The sequence below is a fragment of the Protomyctophum bolini genome (assembly GCF_963924005.1).
Source record: "Protomyctophum bolini genome assembly, chromosome: 17".
Classification (NCBI taxonomy): Eukaryota; Metazoa; Chordata; class Actinopteri; order Myctophiformes; family Myctophidae; genus Protomyctophum; species Protomyctophum bolini.
This window is the reverse complement of record NC_137878.1, coordinates 42,119,530-42,143,801: the sequence shown is the minus strand read 5'-3', so window position 1 is coordinate 42,143,801 and position 24,272 is coordinate 42,119,530. Positions and strand designations below refer to the sequence as shown.

The following is a 24,272-nucleotide window of genomic DNA, read 5'->3' as shown; positions in this document are numbered from 1 at the left end:
ATTAAAGTTGCGCAATTGAAAATTAAAGTTGCGTAATTGAAAATTAAAGTTGCGTAATTGAATATTAAAGTCGAGTAATTGAAAATTAAAGTCGCGTAATTGAAAATTAAAGTCACGTAATTGAAAATTAAAGTCGCGTAATTGAAAATTAAAGTCGCGTAATTGAAAATTAAAGTCGCGTAATTGAAAATTAAAGTTGCGTAATTGAAAATTAAAGTCGCGTAATTGAAAATTAAAGTAAAATTAAAGTCGCGTAATTGAAAATTAAAGTCGAGTAATTGAAAATTAAAGTCGCGTAATTGAAAATTAAAGTCACGTAATTGAAAATTAAAGTCACGTAATTGAAAATTAAAGTCGCGTAATTGAAAATTAAAGTCGCGTAATTGAAAATTAAAGTCGCGTAATTGAAAATTAAAGTCGCGTAATTGAAAATTAAAGTTTAAATTAGGGTTTTGGCAAATTAGGGTTATGGCAAATTGTAATTGAAAATTAAAGTCACGTAATTGAAAATTAAAGTCGCGTAATTGAAAATTAAAGTTGCGTAATTGAAAATTAAAGTCTCGTAATTGAAAATTAAAGTCGCGTAATTGAAAATTAAAGTCGCGTAATTGAAAATTAAAGTCGCGTAATTGAAAATTAAAGTTTAAATTAGGGTTTTGGCAAATTATTTTGGCAAATTAGGGTTTTGGCAAATTAGGGTTTTGGCAAATTGTTTTGGCAAATTGTTTTGGCAAATTGTTTTGGCAAATTAGGGTTTTGGCAAATTTTTTTGGCAAATTATTTTGGCAAATTGAAAATTAAAGTCGCGTAATTGAAAATTAAAGTAAAATTAAAGTCGCGTAATTGAAAATTAAAGTCCCGTAATTGAAAATTAAAGTCGCGTAATTGAAAATTAAAGTCGCGTAATTGAAAATTAAAGTCGCGTAATTGAAAATTTAAGTTGCGTAATTGAAAATTTAAGTTGCGTAATTGAAAATTAAAGTCGCGTAATTGAAAATTAATTTTTTTTTGAAAATTAAAGTCGCGTAATTGAAAATTAAAGTCAAATTAAAGTCACGTAATTGAAAATTAAAGTCGCGTAATTGAAAATTAAAGTTGCGTAATTGAAAATTAAAGTCGCGTAATTGAAAATTAAAGTTGCGTAATTGAATATTAAAGTCGCGTAATTGAAAATTAAAGTCGCGTAATTGAAAATTTAGGTTGCGTAATTGAAAATTTAAGTTGCGTAATTGAAAATTAAAGTCGCGTAATTAAAAATTATTTTTTTTTTGAAAATTAAAGTCGCGTAATTGAAAATTAAAGTCAAATTAAAGTCGCGTAATTGAAAATTAAAGTCACGTAATTGAAAATTAAAGTCGCGTAATTGAAAATTAAAGTTGCGTAATTGAAAATTAAAGTCGCGTAATTGAAAATTAAAGTTGCGTAATTGAATATTAAAGTCGAGTAATTGAAAATTAAAGTCGCGTAATTGAAAATTAAAGTCACGTAATTGAAAATTAAAGTCGCGTAATTGAAAATTAAAGTCGCGTAATTGAAAATTAAAGTCGCGTAATTGAAAATTAAAGTTGCGTAATTGAAAATTAAAGTTGCGTAATTGAAAATTAAAGTTTAAATTAGGGTTTTGGCAAATTAGGGTTTTGGCAAATTGTTTTGGCAAATTGAAAATTAAAGTCGCGTAATTGAAAATTAAAGTAAAATTAAAGTCGCGTAATTGAAAATTAAAGTCGAGTAATTGAAAATTAAAGTCGCGTAATTGAAAATTAAAGTCACGTAATTGAAAATTAAAGTCGCGTAATTGAAAATTAAAGTTGCGTAATTGAAAATTAAAGTTGCGTAATTGAAAATTAAAGTCGCGTAATTGAAAATTAAAGTTGCGTAATTGAAAATTAAATTCGCGTAATTGAAAATTAAAGTCGCGTAATTGAAAATTAAAGTCGCGTAATTGAAATTAAAGTTTAAATTAGGGTTTTGGCAAATTAGGGTTTTGGCAAATTGTTTTGGCAAATTGAAAATTAAAGTCGCGTAATTGAAAATTAAAGTAAAATTAAAGTCGCGTAATTGAAAATTAAAGTCGAGTAATTGAAAATTAAAGTCGCGTAATTGAAAATTAAAGTCACGTAATTGAAAATTAAAGTCGCGTAATTGAAAATTAAAGTTGCGTAATTGAAAATTAAAGTTGCGTAATTGAAAATTAAAGTCGCGTAATTGAAAATTAAAGTTGCGTAATTGAAAATTAAATTCGCGTAATTGAAAATTAAAGTCGCGTAATTGAAAATTAAAGTCGCGTAATTGAAATTAAAGTTTAAATTAGGGTTTTGGCAAATTAGGGTTTCGGCAAATTATTTTGGCAAATTATTTTGGCAAATTAGGGTTTTTGGCAAATTATTTTGGCAAATTAGGGTTTTTGGCAAATTAGGGTTTTGGCAAATTAGGGCAAATTAGGGTTTTGGCAAATTGTTTTGGCAAATTGTTTTGGCAAATTGAAAATGAAAGTCGCGTAATTGAAAATTAAAGTCGCGTAATTGAAAATTAAAGTCAAATTAAAGTCGCGTAATTGAAAATTAAAGTCGCGTAATTGAAAATTAAAGTCGCGTAATTGAAAATTAAAGTCGCGTAATTGAATATTAAAGTCGCGTAATTGAAAATGAAAGTCACGTAATTGAAAATTAAAGTCGCGTAATTGAAAATGAAAGTCGCGTAATTGAAAATGAAAGTCGCGTAATTGAAAATTAAAGTTTAAATTAGGGTTTTGGCAAATTAGGGTTTTGGCAAATTAGGGTTTTGGCAAATTATTTTGGCAAATTATTTTGGCAAATTAGGGTTTTGGCAAATTATTTTGGCAAATTATTTTGGCAAATTATTTTGGCAAATTAGGGTTTTGGCAAATTAGGGTTTTGGCAAATTAGGGTTTTGGCAAATTGTTTTGGCAAATTAGGGTTTTGGCAAATTATTTTGGCAAATTATTTGCCAAATTATTTGCATAGCATAGCTACCGTGAAAATTAAAGTTGCGTAATTGAAAATTAAAGTTGCGTAATTGAAAATTAAAGTCGCGTAATTGAAAAGTAAAGTTTAAATTAGGGTTTTGGCAAATTAGGGTTTTGGCAAATTGTTTTGGCAAATTGTTTTGGCAAATTAGGGTTTTGGCAAATTAGGGTTTTGGCAAATTATTTTGGCAAATTATTTGCCAAATTATTTGCATAGCATAGCTACCGTGAAAATTAAAGTCGCGTAATTGAAAATTAAAGTCGCGTAATTGAAAATTAAAGTCGCGTAATTGAAAATTTAAGTTGCGTAATTGAAAATTTAAGTTGCGTAATTGAAAATTAAAGTAGCGTAATTGAAAATTATTTTTTTTTTGAAAATTAAAGTCGCGTAATTGAAAATTAAAGTCAAATTAAAGTCGCGTAATTGAAAATTAAAGTCACGTAATTGAAAATTAAAGTCGCGTAATTGGAAATTAAAGTTGCGTAATTGAAAATTAAAGTCGCGTAATTGAAAATTAAAGTTGCGTAATTGAATATTAAAGTCGAGTAATTGAAAATTAAAGTCGCGTTATGAAAATTAAAGTCGCGTAATTGAAAATTAAAGTCGCGTAATTGAAAATTAAAGTCGCGTAATTGAAAATTAAAGTTGCGTAATTGAAAATTAAAGTCGCGTAATTGAAAATTAAAGTTTAAATTAGGGTTTTGGCAAATTAGGGTTTTGGCAAATTGTTTTGGCAAATTGAAAATTAAAGTCGCGTAATTGAAAATTAAAGTCGCGTAATTGAAAATTAAAGTAAAATTAAAGTCGCGTAATTGAAAATTAAAGTCCCGTAATTGAAAATTAAAGTCGCGTAATTGAAAATTAAAGTCGCGTAATTGAAAATTAAAGTCGCGTAATTGAAAATTTAAGTTGCGTAATTGAAAATTTAAGTTGCGTAATTGAAAATTAAAGTCGCGTAATTGAAAATTAATTTTTTTTTGAAAATTAAAGTCGCGTAATTGAAAATTAAAGTCAAATTAAAGTCACGTAATTGAAAATTAAAGTCGCGTAATTGAAAATTAAAGTTGCGTAATTGAAAATTAAAGTCGCGTAATTGAAAATTAAAGTTGCGTAATTGAATATTAAAGTCGCGTAATTGAAAATTAAAGTCGCGTAATTGAAAATTTTGGTTGCGTAATTGAAAATTTAAGTTGCGTAATTGAAAATTAAAGTCGCGTAATTAAAAATTATTTTTTTTTTGAAAATTAAAGTCGCGTAATTGAAAATTAAAGTCAAATTAAAGTCGCGTAATTGAAAATTAAAGTCACGTAATTGAAAATTAAAGTCGCGTAATTGAAAATTAAAGTTGCGTAATTGAAAATTAAAGTCGCGTAATTGAAAATTAAAGTTGCGTAATTGAATATTAAAGTCGAGTAATTGAAAATTAAAGTCGCGTAATTGAAAATTAAAGTCACGTAATTGAAAATTAAAGTCGCGTAATTGAAAATTAAAGTCGCGTAATTGAAAATTAAAGTCGCGTAATTGAAAATTAAAGTTGCGTAATTGAAAATTAAAGTTGCGTAATTGAAAATTAAAGTTTAAATTAGGGTTTTGGCAAATTAGGGTTTTGGCAAATTGTTTTGGCAAATTGAAAATTAAAGTCGCGTAATTGAAAATTAAAGTAAAATTAAAGTCGCGTAATTGAAAATTAAAGTCGAGTAATTGAAAATTAAAGTCGCGTAATTGAAAATTAAAGTCACGTAATTGAAAATTAAAGTCGCGTAATTGAAAATTAAAGTTGCGTAATTGAAAATTAAAGTTGCGTAATTGAAAATTAAAGTCGCGTAATTGAAAATTAAAGTTGCGTAATTGAAAATTAAATTCGCGTAATTGAAAATTAAAGTCGCGTAATTGAAAATTAAAGTCGCGTAATTGAAATTAAAGTTTAAATTAGGGTTTTGGCAAATTAGGGTTTCGGCAAATTATTTTGGCAAATTATTTTGGCAAATTAGGGTTTTTGGCAAATTATTTTGGCAAATTAGGGTTTTTGGCAAATTAGGGTTTTGGCAAATTAGGGCAAATTAGGGTTTTGGCAAATTGTTTTGGCAAATTGTTTTGGCAAATTGAAAATGAAAGTCGCGTAATTGAAAATTAAAGTCGCGTAATTGAAAATTAAAGTCAAATTAAAGTCGCGTAATTGAAAATTAAAGTCGCGTAATTGAAAATTAAAGTCGCGTAATTGAAAATTAAAGTCGCGTAATTGAATATTAAAGTCGCGTAATTGAAAATGAAAGTCACGTAATTGAAAATTAAAGTCGCGTAATTGAAAATGAAAGTCGCGTAATTGAAAATGAAAGTCGCGTAATTGAAAATGAAAGTCGCGTAATTGAAAATTAAAGTTTAAATTAGGGTTTTGGCAAATTAGGGTTTTGGCAAATTAGGGTTTTGGCAAATTATTTTGGCAAATTATTTTGGCAAATTAGGGTTTTGGCAAATTATTTTGGCAAATTGAAAATTAAAGTTGCGTAATTGAAAATTAAAGTCAAATTAAAGTTGCGTAATTGAAAATTAAAGTCGCGTAATTGAAAAATAAAGTAACGTAATTGAAAATTAAAGTCACGTAATTGAAAATTAAAGTCGCGTAATTGAAAATTAAAGTTTAAATTAGGGTTTTGGCAAATTAGGGTTTTGGCAAATTAGGGTTTTGGCAAATTATTTTGGCAAATTATTTTGGCAAATTATTTTGGCAAATTAGGGTTTTGGCAAATTAGGGTTTTGGTAAATTAGGGTTTTGGCAAATTGTTTTGGCAAATTGTTTTGGCAAATTAGGGTTTTGGCAAATTAGGGTTTTGGCAAATTATTTTGGCAAATTATTTGCCAAATTATTTGCATAGCATAGCTACCGTGAAAATTAAAGTTGCGTAATTGAAAATTAAAGTTGCGTAATTGAAAATTAAAGTCGCGTAATTGAAAATTAAAGTCGCGTAATTGAAAATTAAAGTTTAAATTAGGGTTTTGGCAAATTAGGGTTTTGGCAAATTATTTTGGCAAATTAGGGTTTTGGCAAATTAGGGTTTTGGCAAATTATTTTGGCAAATTAGGGTTTTGGCAAATTATTTTGGCAAATTGAAAATTAAAGTCGCGTAATTGAAAATTAAAGTCAAATTAAAGTTGCGTAATTGAAAATTAAAGTCGCGTAATTGAAAAATAAAGTAACGTAATTGAAAATTAAAGTCACGTAATTGAAAATTAAAGTCGCGTAATTGAAAATTAAAGTTGCGTAATTGAAAATTAAAGTCTCGAAATTGAAAATTAAAGTTGCGTAATTGAAAATTAAAGTCCCGTAATTGAAAATTAAAGTCGCGTAATTGAAAATTAAAGTCGCGTAATTGAAAATTAAAGTCGCGTAATTGAAAATTTAAGTTGCGTAATTGAAAATTTAAGTTGCGTAATTGAAAATTAAAGTCGCGTAATTGAAAATTTTTTTTTTTTTGAAAATTAAAGTCGCGTAATTGAAAATTAAAGTCGCGTAATTGAAAATTAAAATCACGTAATTGAAAATTAAAGTCGCGTAATTGAAAATTAAAGTTGCGTAATTGAAAATTAAAGTTGCGTAATTGAAAATTAAAGTCGCGTAATTGAAAATTAAAGTTTAAATTAGGGTTTTGGCAAATTAGGGTTTTGGCAAATTGTTTTGGCAAATTGAAAATTAAAGTCGCGTAATTGAAAATTAAAGTCGAGTAATTGAAAATTAAAGTCGCGTAATTGAAAATTAAAATCACGTAATTGAAAATTAAAGTCGCGTAATTGAAAATTAAAGTTGCGTAATTGAAAATTAAAGTTGCGTAATTGAAAATTAAAGTCGCGTAATTGAATATTAAAGTCGCGTAATTGAAAATTAAAGTCGCGTAATTGAAAATTAAATTCGCGTAATTGAAAATTAAAGTTGCGTAATTGAAAATTAAAGTTGCGTAATTGAAAATTAAAGTCGCGTAATTGAAATTAAAGTTTAAATTAGGGTTTTGTCAAATTAGGGTTTCGGCAAATTATTTTGGCAAATTAGGGTTTTTGGCAAATTATTTTGGCAAATTGTTTTGGCAAATTGAAAATTAAAGTCGCGTAATTGAAAATTAAAGTCGCGTAATTGAAAATTAAAGTCAAATTAAAGTCGCGTAATTGAAAATTAAAGTCACGTAATTGAAAATTAAAGTCGCGTAATTGAAAATTAAAGTCGCGTAATTGAAAATTAAAGTCAAATTAAAGTCGCGTAATTGAAAATTAAAGTCGCGTAATTGAAAATTAAAGTCGCGTAATTGAAAATTAAAGTCGCGTAATTGAAAATTAAAGTCGCGTAATTGAATATTAAAGTCGCGTAATTGAAAATTAAAGTCACGTAATTGAAAATTAAAGTCGCGTAATTGAAAATGAAAGTCGCGTAATTGAAAATGAAAGTCGCGTAATTGAAAATTAAAGTTTAAATTAGGGTTTTGGCAAATTAGGGTTTTGGCAAATTAGGGTTTTGGCAAATTATTTTGGCAAATTATTTTGGCAAATTAGGGGTTTGGCAAATTATTTTGGCAAATTAGGGTTTTGGCAAATTAGGGTTTTGGCAAATTAGGGTTTTGGCAAATTAGGGTTTTGGCAAATTGTTTTGGCAAATTGTTTTGGCAAATTAGGGTTTTGGCAAATTAGGGTTTTGGCAAATTATTTTGGCAAATTATTTGCCAAATTATTTGCATAGCATAGCTACCGTGAAAATTAAAGTTGCGTAATTGAAAATTAAAGTTGCGTAATTGAAAATTAAAGTCGCGTAATTGAAAATTAAAGTCGCGTAATTGAAAATTAAAGTCGCGTAATTGAAAATTAAAGTTGCGTAATTGAAAATTAAAGTTGCGTAATTGAAAATTAAAGTCGCATAATTGAAAATTAAAGTTTAAATTAGGGTTTTGGCAAATTAGGGTTTTGGCAAATTATTTTGGCAAATTATTTTGGCAAATTAGGGTTTTTGGCAAATTATTTTGGCAAATTAGGCTTTTTGGCAAATTAGGGTTTTGGCAAATTAGGGTTTTGGCAAATTAGGGTTTTGGCAAATTGTTTTGGCAAATTGAAAATTAAAGTCGCGTAATTGAAAATTAAAGTTGCGTAATTGAAAATTAAAGTTGCGTAATTGAAAATTAAAGTCAAATTAAAGTCGCGTAATTGAAAATTAAAGTCGCGTAATTGAAAATTAAAGTCGCGTAATTGAAAATTAAAGTCACGTAATTGAAAATGAAAGTCGCGTAATTGAAAATGGAAGTCGCGTAATTGAAAATGAAAGTCGCGTAATTGAAAATTAAAGTTTAAATTAGGGTTTTGGCAAATTAGGGGTTTGGCAAATTATTTTGGCAAATTAGGGTTTTGGCAAATTATTTTGGCAAATTATTTTGGCAAATTAGGGTTTTTGGCAAATTAGGGTTTTGGCAAATTAGGGTTTTGGCAAATTAGGGTTTTGGCAAATTGTTTTGGCAAATTGTTTTGGCAAATTAGGGTTTTGGCAAATTAGGGTTTTGGCAAATTAGGGTTTTGGCAAATTAGGGTTTTGGCAAATTAGGGCAAATTAGGGTTTTGGCAAATTGTTTTGGCAAATTGAAAATTAAAGTCGCGTAATTGAAAATTAAAGTTGCGTAATTGAAAATTAAAGTTGCGTAATTGAATATTAAAGTCGAGTAATTGAAAATTAAAGTCGCGTAATTGAAAATTAAAGTCACGTAATTGAAAATTAAAGTCGCGTAATTGAAAATTAAAGTCGCGTAATTGAAAATTAAAGTCGCGTAATTGAAAATTAAAGTTGCGTAATTGAAAATTAAAGTTTAAATTAGGGTTTTGGCAAATTATTTTGGCAAATTGAAAATTAAAGTCGCGTAATTGAAAATTAAAGTCGCGTAATTGAAAATTAAAGTAAAATTAAAGTCGCGTAATTGAAAATTAAAGTCGAGTAATTGAAAATTAAAGTCGCGTAATTGAAAATTAAAGTCACGTAATTGAAAATTAAAGTCGCGTAATTGAAAATTAAAGTCACGTAATTGAAAATTAAAGTCGCGTAATTGAAAATTAAAGTCGCGTAATTGAAAATTAAAGTCGCGTAATTGAAAATGAAAGTCGCGTAATTGAAAATTAAAGTTTAAATTAGGGTTTTGGCAAATTAGGGTTTTGGCAAATTAGGGTTTTGGCAAATTATTTTGGCAAATTATTTTGGCAAATTATTTTGGCAAATTAGGGTTTTGGTAAATTAGGGTTTTGGCAAATTGTTTTGGCAAATTAGGGTTTTGGCAAATTAGGGTTTTGGCAAATTATTTTGGCAAATTATTTGCCAAATTATTTGCATAGCATAGCTACCGTGAAAATTAAAGTTGCGTAATTGAAAATTAAAGTTGCGTAATTGAAAATTAAAGTCGCGTAATTGAAAATTAAAGTCGCGTAATTGAAAATTAAAGTTTAAATTAGGGTTTTGGCAAATTAGGGTTTTGGCAAATTATTTTGGCAAATTAGGGTTTTGGCAAATTAGGGTTTTGGCAAATTATTTTGGCAAATTAGGGTTTTGGCAAATTATTTTGGCAAATTGAAAATTAAAGTCGCGTAATTGAAAATTAAAGTCAAATTAAAGTTGCGTAATTGAAAATTAAAGTCGCGTAATTGAAAAATAAAGTAACGTAATTGAAAATTAAAGTCACGTAATTGAAAATTAAAGTCGCGTAATTGAAAATTAAAGTTGCGTAATTGAAAATTAAAGTCTCGAAATTGAAAATTAAAGTTGCGTAATTGAAAATTAAAGTCCCGTAATTGAAAATTAAAGTCGCGTAATTGAAAATTAAAGTCGCGTAATTGAAAATTTAAGTTGCGTAATTGAAAATTTAAGTTGCGTAATTGAAAATTAAAGTCGCGTAATTGAAAATTAAAGTTGCGTAATTGAAAATTAAAGTTGCGTAATTGAAAATTAAAGTCGCGTAATTGAATATTAAAGTCGCGTAATTGAAAATTAAAGTCGCGTAATTGAAAATTAAATTCGCGTAATTGAAAATTAAAGTTGCGTAATTGAAAATTAAAGTTGCGTAATTGAAAATTAAAGTCGCGTAATTGAAATTAAAGTTTAAATTAGGGTTTTGTCAAATTAGGGTTTCGGCAAATTATTTTGGCAAATTAGGGTTTTTGGCAAATTATTTTGGCAAATTGTTTTGGCAAATTGAAAATTAAAGTCGCGTAATTGAAAATTAAAGTCGCGTAATTGAAAATTAAAATCACGTAATTGAAAATTAAAGTCGCGTAATTGAAAATTAAAGTTGCGTAATTGAAAATTAAAGTTGCGTAATTGAAAATTAAAGTCGCGTAATTGAAAATTAAAGTTTAAATTAGGGTTTTGGCAAATTAGGGTTTTGGCAAATTGTTTTGGCAAATTGAAAATTAAAGTCGCGTAATTGAAAATTAAAGTCGCGTAATTGAAAATTAAAGTAAAATTAAAGTCGCGTAATTGAAAATTAAAGTCGAGTAATTGAAAATTAAAGTCGCGTAATTGAAAATTAAAGTCACGTAATTGAAAATTAAAGTCGCGTAATTGAAAATTAAAGTTGCGTAATTGAAAATTAAAGTTGCGTAATTGAAAATTAAAGTCGCGTAATTGAATATTAAAGTCGCGTAATTGAAAATTAAAGTCGCGTAATTGAAAATTAAATTCGCGTAATTGAAAATTAAAGTTGCGTAATTGAAAATTAAAGTTGCGTAATTGAAAATTAAAGTCGCGTAATTGAAATTAAAGTTTAAATTAGGGTTTTGTCAAATTAGGGTTTCGGCAAATTATTTTGGCAAATTATTTTGGCAAATTAGGGTTTTTGGCAAATTATTTTGGCAAATTGTTTTGGCAAATTGAAAATTAAAGTCGCGTAATTGAAAATTAAAGTCGCGTAATTGAAAATTAAAGTCAAATTAAAGTCGCGTAATTGAAAATTAAAGTCACGTAATTGAAAATTAAAGTCGCGTAATTGAAAATTAAAGTCGCGTAATTGAAAATTAAAGTCAAATTAAAGTCGCGTAATTGAAAATTAAAGTCGCGTAATTGAAAATTAAAGTCGCGTAATTGAAAATTAAAGTCGCGTAATTGAAAATTAAAGTCGCGTAATTGAATATTAAAGTCGCGTAATTGAAAATTAAAGTCACGTAATTGAAAATTAAAGTCGCGTAATTGAAAATGAAAGTTGCGTAATTGAAAATGAAAGTCGCGTAATTGAAAATTAAAGTTTAAATTAGGGTTTTGGCAAATTAGGGTTTTGGCAAATTAGGGTTTTGGCAAATTATTTTGGCAAATTATTTTGGCAAATTATTTTGGCAAATTAGGGGTTTGGCAAATTATTTTGGCAAATTATTTTGGCAAATTAGGGTTTTGGCAAATTAGGGTTTTGGCAAATTAGGGTTTTGGCAAATTAGGGTTTTGGCAAATTGTTTTGGCAAATTGTTTTGGCAAATTAGGGTTTTGGCAAATTAGGGTTTTGGCAAATTATTTTGGCAAATTATTTGCCAAATTATTTGCATAGCATAGCTACCGTGAAAATTAAAGTTGCGTAATTGAAAATTAAAGTTGCGTAATTGAAAATTAAAGTCGCGTAATTGAAAATTAAAGTCGCGTAATTGAAAATTAAAGTCGCGTAATTGAAAATTAAAGTTGCGTAATTGAAAATTAAAGTTGCGTAATTGAAAATTAAAGTCGCATAATTGAAAATTAAAGTTTAAATTAGGGTTTTGGCAAATTAGGGTTTTGGCAAATTATTTTGGCAAATTATTTTGGCAAATTAGGGTTTTTGGCAAATTATTTTGGCAAATTAGGCTTTTTGGCAAATTAGGGTTTTGGCAAATTAGGGTTTTGGCAAATTAGGGTTTTGGCAAATTGTTTTGGCAAATTGAAAATTAAAGTCGCGTAATTGAAAATTAAAGTTGCGTAATTGAAAATTAAAGTTGCGTAATTGAAAATTAAAGTCAAATTAAAGTCGCGTAATTGAAAATTAAAGTCGCGTAATTGAAAATTAAAGTCGCGTAATTGAAAATTAAAGTCACGTAATTGAAAATGAAAGTCGCGTAATTGAAAATGGAAGTCGCGTAATTGAAAATGAAAGTCGCGTAATTGAAAATTAAAGTTTAAATTAGGGTTTTGGCAAATTAGGGGTTTGGCAAATTATTTTGGCAAATTAGGGTTTTGGCAAATTATTTTGGCAAATTATTTTGGCAAATTATTTTGGCAAATTAGGGTTTTTGGCAAATTAGGGTTTTGGCAAATTAGGGTTTTGGCAAATTAGGGTTTTGGCAAATTAGGGTTTTGGCAAATTGTTTTGGCAAATTAGGGTTTTGGCAAATTAGGGTTTTGGCAAATTAGGGTTTTGGCAAATTAGGGCAAATTAGGGTTTTGGCAAATTGTTTTGGCAAATTGAAAATTAAAGTCGCGTAATTGAAAATTAAAGTCGCGTAATTGAAAATTAAAGTCAAATTAAAGTCGCGTAATTGAAAATTAAAGTTGCGTAATTGAAAATTAAAGTCGCGTAATTGAAAATTAAAGTCACGTAATTGAAAATTAAAGTCGCGTAATTGAAAATTAAAGTCGCGTAATTGAAAATTAAAGTCGCGTAATTGAATATTAAAGTCGCGTAATTGAAAATTAAAGTCACGTAATTGAAAATTAAAGTCGCGTAATTGAAAATTAAAGTCGCGTAATTGAAAATTAAAGTCGCGTAATTGAAAATTAAAGTCAAATTAAAGTCGCGTAATTGAAAATTAAAGTCGCGTAATTGAAAATTAAAGTCGCGTAATTGAAAATTAAAGTCGCGTAATTGAAAATTAAAGTCGCGTAATTGAATATTAAAGTCGCGTAATTGAAAATTAAAGTCACGTAATTGAAAATTAAAGTCGCGTAATTGAAAATGAAAGTCGCGTAATTGAAAATGAAAGTCGCGTAATTGAAAATTAAAGTTTAAATTAGGGTTTTGGCAAATTATTTTGGCAAATTATTTTGGCAAATTATTTTGGCAAATTAGGGGTTTGGCAAATTATTTTGGCAAATTAGGGTTTTGGCAAATTAGGGTTTTGGCAAATTAGGGTTTTGGCAAATTAGGGTTTTGGCAAATTGTTTTGGCAAATTGTTTTGGCAAATTAGGGTTTTGGCAAATTAGGGTTTTGGCAAATTATTTTGGCAAATTATTTGCCAAATTATTTGCATAGCATAGCTACCGTGAAAATTAAAGTTGCGTAATTGAAAATTAAAGTTGCGTAATTGAAAATTAAAGTCGCGTAATTGAAAATTAAAGTCGCGTAATTGAAAATTAAAGTCGCGTAATTGAAAATTAAAGTTGCGTAATTGAAAATTAAAGTTGCGTAATTGAAAATTAAAGTCGCATAATTGAAAATTAAAGTTTAAATTAGGGTTTTGGCAAATTAGGGTTTTGGCAAATTATTTTGGCAAATTATTTTGGCAAATTAGGGTTTTTGGCAAATTATTTTGGCAAATTAGGCTTTTTGGCAAATTAGGGTTTTGGCAAATTAGGGTTTTGGCAAATTAGGGTTTTGGCAAATTGTTTTGGCAAATTGAAAATTAAAGTCGCGTAATTGAAAATTAAAGTTGCGTAATTGAAAATTAAAGTTGCGTAATTGAAAATTAAAGTCAAATTAAAGTCGCGTAATTGAAAATTAAAGTCGCGTAATTGAAAATTAAAGTCGCGTAATTGAAAATTAAAGTCACGTAATTGAAAATGAAAGTCGCGTAATTGAAAATGGAAGTCGCGTAATTGAAAATGAAAGTCGCGTAATTGAAAATTAAAGTTTAAATTAGGGTTTTGGCAAATTAGGGGTTTGGCAAATTATTTTGGCAAATTAGGGTTTTGGAAAATTATTTTGGCAAATTATTTTGGCAAATTATTTTGGCAAATTAGGGTTTTTGGCAAATTAGGGTTTTGGCAAATTAGGGTTTTGGCAAATTAGGGTTTTGGCAAATTGTTTTGGCAAATTGTTTTGGCAAATTAGGGTTTTGGCAAATTAGGGTTTTGGCAAATTAGGGTTTTGGCAAATTAGGGTTTTGGCAAATTAGGGCAAATTAGGGTTTTGGCAAATTGTTTTGGCAAATTGAAAATTAAAGTCGCGTAATTGAAAATTAAAGTCGCGTAATTGAAAATTAAAGTCAAATTAAAGTCGCGTAATTGAAAATTAAAGTTGCGTAATTGAAAATTAAAGTCGCGTAATTGAAAATTAAAGTCACGTAATTGAAAATTAAAGTCGCGTAATTGAAAATTAAAGTCGCGTAATTGAAAATTAAAGTCGCGTAATTGAATATTAAAGTCGCGTAATTGAAAATTAAAGTCACGTAATTGAAAATTAAAGTCGCGTAATTGAAAATTAAAGTCGCGTAATTGAAAATTAAAGTCGCGTAATTGAAAATTAAAGTTTAAATTAGGGTTTTGGCAAATTAGGGTTTTGGCAAATTAGGGTTTTGGCAAATTATTTTGGCAAATTATTTTGGCAAATTAGGGTTTTGGCAAATTATTTTGGCAAATTATTTTGGCAAATTAGGGTTTTGGCAAATTAGGGTTTTGGCAAATTGTTTTGGCAAATTGTTTTGGCAAATTAGGGTTTTGGCAAATTAGGGTTTTGGCAAATTATTTTGGCAAATTATTTGCCAAATTATTTGCATAGCATAGCTACCGTGAAAATTAAAGTTGCGTAATTGAAAATTAAAGTCGCGTAATTGAAAATTAAAGTCGCGTAATTGAAAATTAAAGTTGCGTAATTGAAAATTAAAGTTGCGTAATTGAAAATTAAAGTTGCGTAATTGAAAATTAAAGTCGCATAATTGAAAATTAAAGTTTAAATTAGGGTTTTGGCAAATTAGGGTTTTGGCAAATTATTTTGGCAAATTATTTTGGCAAATTAGGGTTTTTGGCAAATTATTTTGGCAAATTAGGCTTTTTGGCAAATTAGGGTTTTGGCAAATTAGGGTTTTGGCAAATTAGGGTTTTGGCAAATTAGGGTTTTGGCAAATTGTTTTGGCAAATTGAAAATTAAAGTCGCGTAATTGAAAATTAAAGTTGCGTAATTGAAAATTAAAGTTGCGTAATTGAAAATTAAAGTCAAATTAAAGTCGCGTAATTGAAAATTAAAGTCGCGTAATTGAAAATTAAAGTCACGTAATTGAAAATGAAAGTCGCGTAATTGAAAATGAAAGTCGCGTAATTGAAAATGAAAGTTGCGTAATTGAAAATGGAAGTCGCGTAATTGAAAATGAAAGTCGCGTAATTGAAAATTAAAGTTTAAATTAGGGTTTTGGCAAATTAGGGGTTTGGCAAATTATTTTGGCAAATTAGGGTTTTGGCAAATTATTTTGGCAAATTATTTTGGCAAATTATTTTGGCAAATTAGGGTTTTTGGCAAATTAGGGTTTTGGCAAATTAGGGTTTTGGCAAATTAGGGTTTTGGCAAATTGTTTTGGCAAATTGTTTTGGCAAATTAGGGTTTTGGCAAATTAGGGTTTTGGCAAATTAGGGTTTTGGCAAATTATTTTGGCAAATTATTTGCCAAATTATTTGCATAGCATAGCTACCGTCCCATCGCCTGAAGGGATGCGACACTCTGTTTCAGAAACTTCAGACCGGTGTTTCATGTGGAAACACCATTTTCATGTTGTTCACCATTTCCGTTTCACTGCGCTTTTAAGAACGGTACGTCTAGAGTAAATGTACTAAGTTACTCCCCGGCCCCAGACACCTTGATTAAATGCAGTGTGTGTCTCGTTGAGGAGACGATTCTCTCACTAATTGATTGATTTGGCCTGATTAGGGATAATTAACCCATTCTGGGCGGGAACCCCTTTTGGTGTTTTGGAGCATTATGTTACACTTTAGCTGTTGAAAAATAGCAGATCTACAAGCTCACAGCGCGCCACCGAGTCCCACGCTACGAGCTCGTAGGTCTGCAGTATTTTTTTAGAAAAATCATGAAAATGTGATGTCGCAAATCTTTGAATATACATTATATTCTTTCACAGCGAACATTTGTAACTCAAATCTTTGCTTCTGGGAGGGGAAGGGGGGGGTAATTATTATTACAGATAATTCTAGGGGTCCTTGACATGAAAAAGGTTGAGCACCACTGACATAGACACATTAGGTTTTTTCAGAAAACTGTCAGGATTTAGAAGACATTTGTAGAATGTGTGTCGGGTCTTTAGGGGTTAACAGAACTCCTCTCTCTCTCTCTCTCTCTCTGTGTGTGTCTCGTGAGACGTGGAGGTTATCAAGCCCGTCCCACAAGGTCACTACTTGAAGCAGGCCCTGCTTTTAATGTCTTACCACAAACACGTCAATAGTGTCGTATTATCCTTCTTTTAATGTCTCACCACAAACACGTCAAGACTCAATAGTGTCGTATTATCCTTCTCCGTCGCCTGGGAATAAACATCTCCAAAACTCTTACTTTTCGTTGCTAGCCCCTCCCATAGCCCCTCCCATAGCCCCTCACATAGCCCCTCCCCTAGCCCCTCCCATACACATGTTAAATGTTTGTCTTCAGTTCAATGTTTGTTTAGTAAAACGCCACATTGAACAATGAAGGGAACATTTACGTCATAACGTTCCTCATTACGTCATATTGTCTCTTTATTGTTATCACCTAATCAACATGAGTTAGACTTTAACATATTAGCGCCCCTCACTTCACACGGGTGTGATTTTGATCATCCTAATGGGGTGCATATTTAGTTTAGACTAGTCATTGGTTAGACATGGGTTAAGCTTCAGGGTAGGGTCTCTCAGTGGACGACCCCAGCTTCAGGGTAGCAACTTTCTCTCTCTCTCTCTCTCTCTCTCTCTCTCTCTCTCTCTCTCTCTCTCTCTCTCCCCCGCCCAGTTCGAGGGCGTTCTTCAATGTGAGACATTTATCTTTGAATGCAAGCCGTGGCAGGCAGCCTTCTTATCCTCTCTCTCTCTCTCTCTCTGCCCGCTGTGCTCGGGCGCCCACCGAGGCGTTGGCACGGCTCTAAAGCCACCACGCTGCTTCAGTTGTATCGGGGCGAGTTAATCGACCTCCCACTGCCCCCCCCTGTGTGTGTGTGTGTGTGTGTGTGTGTGTGCACACTCTCTCTGGCACTCAACCTTGGCCCAGAGGGGGGGGTAGCGTGGCCGGGTGCCCACCCAGCACCCAGGCCTCCCATGGGGGGACCTGGCCTGTTGCCACCCAGGCCAGGTCCCCCCTGGGGGTCTCTGGGTAGAGGGTGGGTGGTCTGCTGGAGGATAGACCCTTAGAGTCCAAGCCGTGAAGTGAATTACAGTCTTTCCGCCGTGCTGTAAGAAGTGTTTGTCTCCTCTCCTCTCCTCCCCTATAGCATAAAGTTATATATATGTATATATATATGCTATATAAAGTTATATAAATGCTACATAAAAATGTTTGTTTTTGAGTGGTGCAACCACTCCAAGGAACAGCTTTGTCCGTGTTCACCTATGTGCATTATATAATGAGTACCAGTAGGGGCGCTGTTGCCTGCTGAGAGAGACAGAGAGAGAGAGAGAGAGAGAGAGAGAGAGGAGGAGGAGGAGGAGGAGGAGTGGAAGAGAGAGAGGGGAGTTGCACCACTCGGTTCACACGGGTGTGATTTTCTTTCCTAACATTTAACTTTGGTAAATAATTGTAATTGACTTCCAGGATGAAGTACATCTGTCCCAAGCCAGCGTATGAATGAGATTACATCACCAGTCAATGCTCTATAATCAGCTGTATTAACCCTGAACTGGAGTCATTATTTCTGCCACATATGGAGATAATTGAGGTATTGATCGGTTGACACGTCTTCTGCTCCGATCACGTCTTCACCCTGATGCTCTGCGGCTACGCAGGATGGCAATCAATCATCGTTGTTAAAGGACAACTTTAGTTGTTTTTTTTGTCAACGAAGGTTCATGTTTTAAGGTGGTTTTTAGAGAAAGTAAAGAGTGTTATTTTATATTATTCTTTTAGTGTTACGGAGCTATGTGTGTGTAAAGCGCCTTTGATAAAGGCACAATATAAATGCACCATTTACCTTTTATGTTCGAATGCCCCGCCACATACCCCGCCAAAAATAGCTAAAATCGCTAAAACGAAAGAAAGCAGCAAAATCAAAAGGATAACGTTCACCTTTTACTTTGTCTAAAAACAACCGAAAACATGAAAGTCCCGGGATCCTCGCGTGCACGGTCGATCACGCACCGCTGCGTAAAATGCGATATCTGGGGCTTGATTAGAGCTTAATTTGACTTGGATATAAAAAAATATACGATGATAGCTTAGCATCCTTAGCATCCCGGACAGCTGACTGTGTAGCACAGTGCAAGAAACTAGCGGGTGTTATTGTTCATTTCTGCTCCTCATCCGTCCGTCTCTCTCCCTCAAAATATGAACGCTTTTTGGATCATATATCATATAAATGAAAACGACAGCAATGTAAAGCAATTTTTTTTTTTTTACGGATTGTTTCCGGGTCGTGGGTTTCAGAGTAAAAGCGACCATGTCTTTCCGGCACCCCAGAGCTCCTATTTTGAAGGAAGCCCGGCACGGATTGTTGTTTTTAATAATGCACAGGTAGGCTTAGACCATGACGAGTTAGGATACAGTCAGGGCTCGAAATTAACTTTTTTACTTGGTAGCACTGGTGCTCCCAATTTCAAAATGAAGGAGCACCAGAAAAAAATTAGGAGCACCCACCAAAATCTAAGGAGCACTAATATGTAATCGATTTTTTACATTCATAAAAACAATAATATAACGTGTGGTTTACAAATAACATAAAATGACTAAAGTATAAAAATACATGCCAGAATTTAAAATGTAGTGTCCAGACTTTCTGTCCCTCATCCATCCATCTCTTCAAAGAGGCCGAGGCATCAAACATCTCCAGTTGAGGACCCTCTAGTCTACACTGATTCCAGCCAGTCACATCACCCGTTTTCTTTTTCTTTGTTTTGTGTTTTTCACCTTCATAGCCTATTTAGATCATATAATTAGAATTTCTAATATAAAATAATTTCTATGTAAAACATGGTATTTATAGCTATGCCTACTCACTATGCCTACCACTTCAGTGCTGGAAAATTACTCTAATGTTATACTTAAGTAAAAGTAGCAATACTGCTGCTATGTAGAAACCAGGTAGAAACACTTACAAGTCTGCTATTCTCTCTCCCTCCCTCTCTCTCATTCCCTACCTCTCTCTCATTCCCTCTCTCTCTCTCTTGCAAGCGCGCGAGCGCACGCACACGCACACGCACACACGCACACACACACACGCCGGTCCGCCTCCTCCTCTTTTACATTCACAATCACAGAGTCCGTAGCGTACCGCTCCGGTCTTTTCTGAATCGCTACCTTGAAATAATGTACTTTCTGACACATAGTGAAGTTGCGAGCCGAGGCGCTCTGGAATGTGAGCGATGCAGCGCTCAACGTTGTCCCGTACCGTTGTGTCAAAGAGTAGTTAACTACACACGTTGGTTTGTTAGCATCAAGTGCTAGTGCAGCTAGCAGACAGGAGTCTGCAGTGGAGTTGGATAGAGCGGCTGCGGCTCAGAGCGCCCGTTTTTCGAGAATTGATCGTTGTAGCCAGGCGCACCACAGTAATTATTTGTAGTAGCACTGGTGCTCCCAAATATATTTTTAGGTCGCAAAGGTTAAAATTCAGGCGCATTTGCGACCAAAATGGTCGCTATTTCGAGCCCTGGATACAGTCAATATTAATCCAGAGTGTATTTAAAAATTAATATTTCTACAAGCTCAACACGTCTTGTCGCAACACTCCCTGAGCTCTGAATAGATCTGCTTATTTACACTTATTTTCTGAAAATGTTTGAAGATATAATGTAAACACATTTAACGTGGTAATGATCGTGACGATTATCTCAAATAATTAGGCGATGATTTAATGTGAGCTTCTGTATTATCCAAGGGGCCAGTGAGGCACTCCAATCCTCTATCCTTTTAACCCATTCTGAACGGGAACCCATTGTGGTGTTAGCATCATGTTATGCTTTAGCTATTGAAAAATAGCAGATCTACAAGCTCGTAGCGCGCCACCGAGTGGCGCGCTACGAGCTTGTAGGTCTGCTATTTTTGAAAAATCGAAGAGCGACTGACTTTTTCTTTTAGAATCTGATCTCAGGTCAGAATGGGTTAATCAGAACCAGTGTGTGTCCAGTGGAAACCTCGTATGAATCTGATCTCAGGTCAGAATGGGTTAATACTCTATTATCACCTATTTTTGGATTATCTTTAAAAGGTATTAAAACTGAATAATAACAACAAAATGTTAACATACATGACAGCGCAGGGCGGGGGGGGGGGGGGTCTTAACGACGTTAAGGCTAAACTCTCCCCATATGAACATCTGCTGTTAATTAAGAAGTATCACTGTAGTTATGAAGCATTGATTTAACCCATTTAGGCCTGACGTTGAAATTAAAAGAAATGTCTTCTTCTGAAAAACCTCATGTTTCTATATCAATATTTCATGTCAAGGACCCCCAGAAAACTATTATGTATTTGGCCGCCGACCCCCATCTGAAAATATGTCATATATGTCATATATGTCATATATGTCATATATGTCATATGTCATATGTTGTTCCAGGGACCCCCCCCCCCCCCCCTCCCCACAGTAGCAACGGTTTGAGGTAAAAAAAAAAAATAATAATAATAAACTCTGAAGAAATCATATACAGCAAATTCATTTGTTGAATGAATTCATTCATTCAATTTTCACGGTTATTTTCAAAAATAGCAGACCTACAAGCTCGTAGCGCGGCACCGAGTGCCGCGCTACGAGCTTGTAGGTCTGCTATTTTTCAACAGCTGAAGCATAACATGATGCTTTGAAACACCAAAAAGGGGGCGTTCCCGCTCAGAAGGGGTTAATATCTGGTCTAGTCGGTGCTAACTCTCTCTCTCCTCCACGCTCCGTTAACCCATTCTGACCTGAGATCAGATTCATACGAGGTTTCCACTGGACACACACTGGTCTGATGAACCCATTCTTGACCCGAGATCAGATTCTATAAAAATGTCAGTCGTTCTTCGATTTCTTTCAAAAATAGCAGACCTACAAGCTCGTAGCGCGCCACTCGGTGGCGTGCTATACGAGCTTGTAGATCGGCTATTTTTAAATGGCTAAAGCATAACACGATGCTATAACACCAAAATGGGTTCCCCGTTCAGAATGGGTTAATCTCTCTCGCCCTGTCTGGATTGATTGGTGCTCGTTAACGATGCAATGATGGACCTAATTAAAAGATTGATTTAACGCCGGCCGACTCTTAAACTGCACCCGGGCAGGTTTCATGTCCCCCAGTGTACCTGAGCCGAGCGGCCGGCCAGTCTGTGATCAGCGTGTTTCAACAAGCCGGTCTGAGAGGCTCAGAGCTGGCCGAGATACACTTAAAAAACACTTAAAACTGTTCCTTTTAAGACCGCAGAGAGAGAGAGAGAGAGAGTTCAAACGCGGTTGTTTTCAACTTTGTGTCATGACAAGGTCCATTATTTAGTCAGCACTATGAGCCACGTACTGAAGATTAGTCCTTGATTTTTATGCTTTGATGGAAGCAGGAGATCATAGCTTTCATCCATACATCCATCCATACATCCATCCATACATCCATCCATATCTCCCTCCCTCCATCCATCCATCCATATCTCCCTCCCTCCTTCCCTCCCTCTCTCCCTCCTTCCCTCCCTCCCTCCTTCCCTCCCTCTCTCCCTCCTTCCCTCCCTCCCTCCCTCCTTCCCTCCCTCTCTCCCTCCTTCCCTCCCTCCATCCATCCCTCCCTCCTTCCCTCCCTCCCTCCATCTCTCCCTCCATCCCTCTCTCCCTCCCTCCATCCCTCCCTCTCTCCCTCCCTCCATCCCTCCCTCTCTCCCTCCCTCCCTCCCTCCCTCCATCCCTCTCTCCCTCCTTCCCTCCCTCCATCCCTCCCTCCATCCCTCCCTCCCTCCATCCCTCCCTCCATCTCTCCCTCCCTCCATCCCTCCCTCCATCTCTCCCTCCATCCCTCTCTCCCTCCCTCCCTCTCTCCCTCCTTCCCTCCCTCCATCCCTCCCTCCATCCCTCCCTCCATCCCTCCCTCCCTCCCTCCATCCCTCCCTCCATCTCTCCCTCCATCCCTCCTTCCCTCCCTCCATCCCTCCCTCCATCTCTCCCTCCCTCCCTCCATCCCTCCATCCCTCCCTCCATCCCTCCCTCCCTCCCTCCCTCCATCACACATCATACATCATCGGTGTATTATTTATTGATGCTTATTGTTTTGGGAGAAAAACAGCCGTGAAAAAGCTTCTTCTTTTTCACGACGTGCGGTCGGTCGCGCCAACTGGCCACGTTAGCTTTCGCGACGCGCGGTCGCGCCAACTGGCCGCGTTAGCATGCGCGGCGCTAAGCGGTCCATCTGGCGCTGCGGCGCGGCGCTAGCCAGGGGAAACAGATGGAATTGTTTTCACAAGCTGTTTAAATATGCCGTCAATCTCACTGCTTGGCCCCGAGACAGCCGTGCTTTCATTTTAATGTCCTCTTTCCTGCCTCGCTGAGGCCAAGAGCACAGCAAACACTCTACTGTACTGTACTGTACTGTACTGAAGTGTACTGTACTGTACTGTACTGTACTGTGCTGTGCTGTGCTGTGCTGTGCTGTACTGTGCTGTACTGTGCTGTACTGTACTGTACTGTACTGTGCTGTGCTGTGCTGTGCTGTGCTGTACTGTGCTGTACTGTACTAACAAAGAGAACAAATAGTCTCTGATAAATGCATACATTGTAAATTGTAACGTGTCATGGTTGTCATGCCCTTATGATCTGAGTCAGAACTACAAACATGGTGGACATGTGGTGTCATGTCTTCACAGAGAACTACAAACATGGTGGTCATGTGGTGTAATGTCTTCACAAAGAACTACAGACATGGTGGACATGTGGTGTAATGTCTTCACAAAGAACTACAGACATGGTGGCCATGTGGTGTGTTTTTTTCACAGAGAACTACAGACATGGTGGTCATGTGGTGTCATGTCTTCACAAAGAACTACAGACATGGTGGTCATGTGGTGTCATGTCTTCACAAAGAACTACAGACATGGTGGTCATGTGGTGTCATGTCTTCACAAAGAACTACAAACATGGTGGTCATGTAGTGTCATGTCTCCACAGAGACCTACAAACATGGTGGCCATGTGGTGTGTTGTTTTCACAGAACTACAAACATGGTGGTCATGTGGTGGCATGTCTTCACAGAGAACTACAAACAGTAGTCATGTGGTTTTAATGTATTCACAGAGAACTACAAACATGGTGGTCATGTGGTGTCATGTCTTGTCGTTCACAGAGAACCAGAGGACAGAAGAGGAAGAGAGTCTCCATCTGTGAGGACAGAGATGACAAGATGGAGGTTAGTCCCTTCCTTCACTGAGTCTACCTTTAATAAACCACTAACAAGATGGAGGCTAGTCCCTTCCTTCACTGAGTCTACCTTTAATAAACAACTAACAAGATGGAGGCTAGTCTCTTCACTGGAGTCTACCTTTAATATAATAACACTAACAAGATGGAGGCTAGGCTCTTCACTGAGCCTACCTTTAATAAACCACTAACAAGATGGAGGCTAGTCTCTTCACTGAGCCTACCTTTAATAAACCACTAACAAGATGGAGGCTAGTCTCTTCACTGAGCCTACCTTTAATATAACATTAACAAGATGGAGGCTAGTCTCTTCACTGAGCCTACCTTTAATAAACCACTAACAAGATGGAGGCTAGTCTCTTCACTGAGCCTACCTTTAATATAACATTAACAAGATGGAGGCTAGTCTCTTCACTGAGCCTACCTTTAATATAACATTAACAAGATGGAGGCTAGTCTCTTCACTGAGCCTACCTTTAATAAACCACTAACAAGATGGAGGCTAGTCTCTTCCTTCACTGTAGAATCTGGTTTCAGGTCTAAACATTCTGTAGAATCTGGTTCCAGGTCTGAACATTCTGTAGAATCTGGTTCCAGGTCTGAACATTATGTAGAATCTGGTTTCAGGTCTAGACATTATGTAGAATCTGGTTTCAGGTCTAAAGGGGTTTAAACTGGTTTCAGGACCTGATGCCGCGGGAGCGCCGTCAGCGCAGACAGTCTGCGTCTGCGCTGCAGAGGAAACCCAAGGCAGACGACAGCCGCACCGACTGCAGCTCCTGCAAGGAGACAGGAGACAACGACAACCTAGTGAGGTCAGTACGCACGCACACACACACACA

The 24,272-nt window shown here is 34.4% G+C and overlaps 1 protein-coding gene across 1 annotated transcript in view; it reads left to right on the top strand.

Annotated features, from left to right (window-relative positions):
- The window catches only part of phf14 (PHD finger protein 14), a gene marked incomplete at its 5' end in the record, with an annotated part of 165,507 nt that overhangs the window by 74,486 nt on the left and 66,749 nt on the right, over positions 1 to 24,272 (top strand). The window contains 2 exon segments of the mRNA XM_080787290.1: positions 23,357 to 23,419; positions 24,115 to 24,245. Coding sequence (XP_080643416.1) covers positions 23,357 to 23,419; positions 24,115 to 24,245 — 194 coding nt within the window.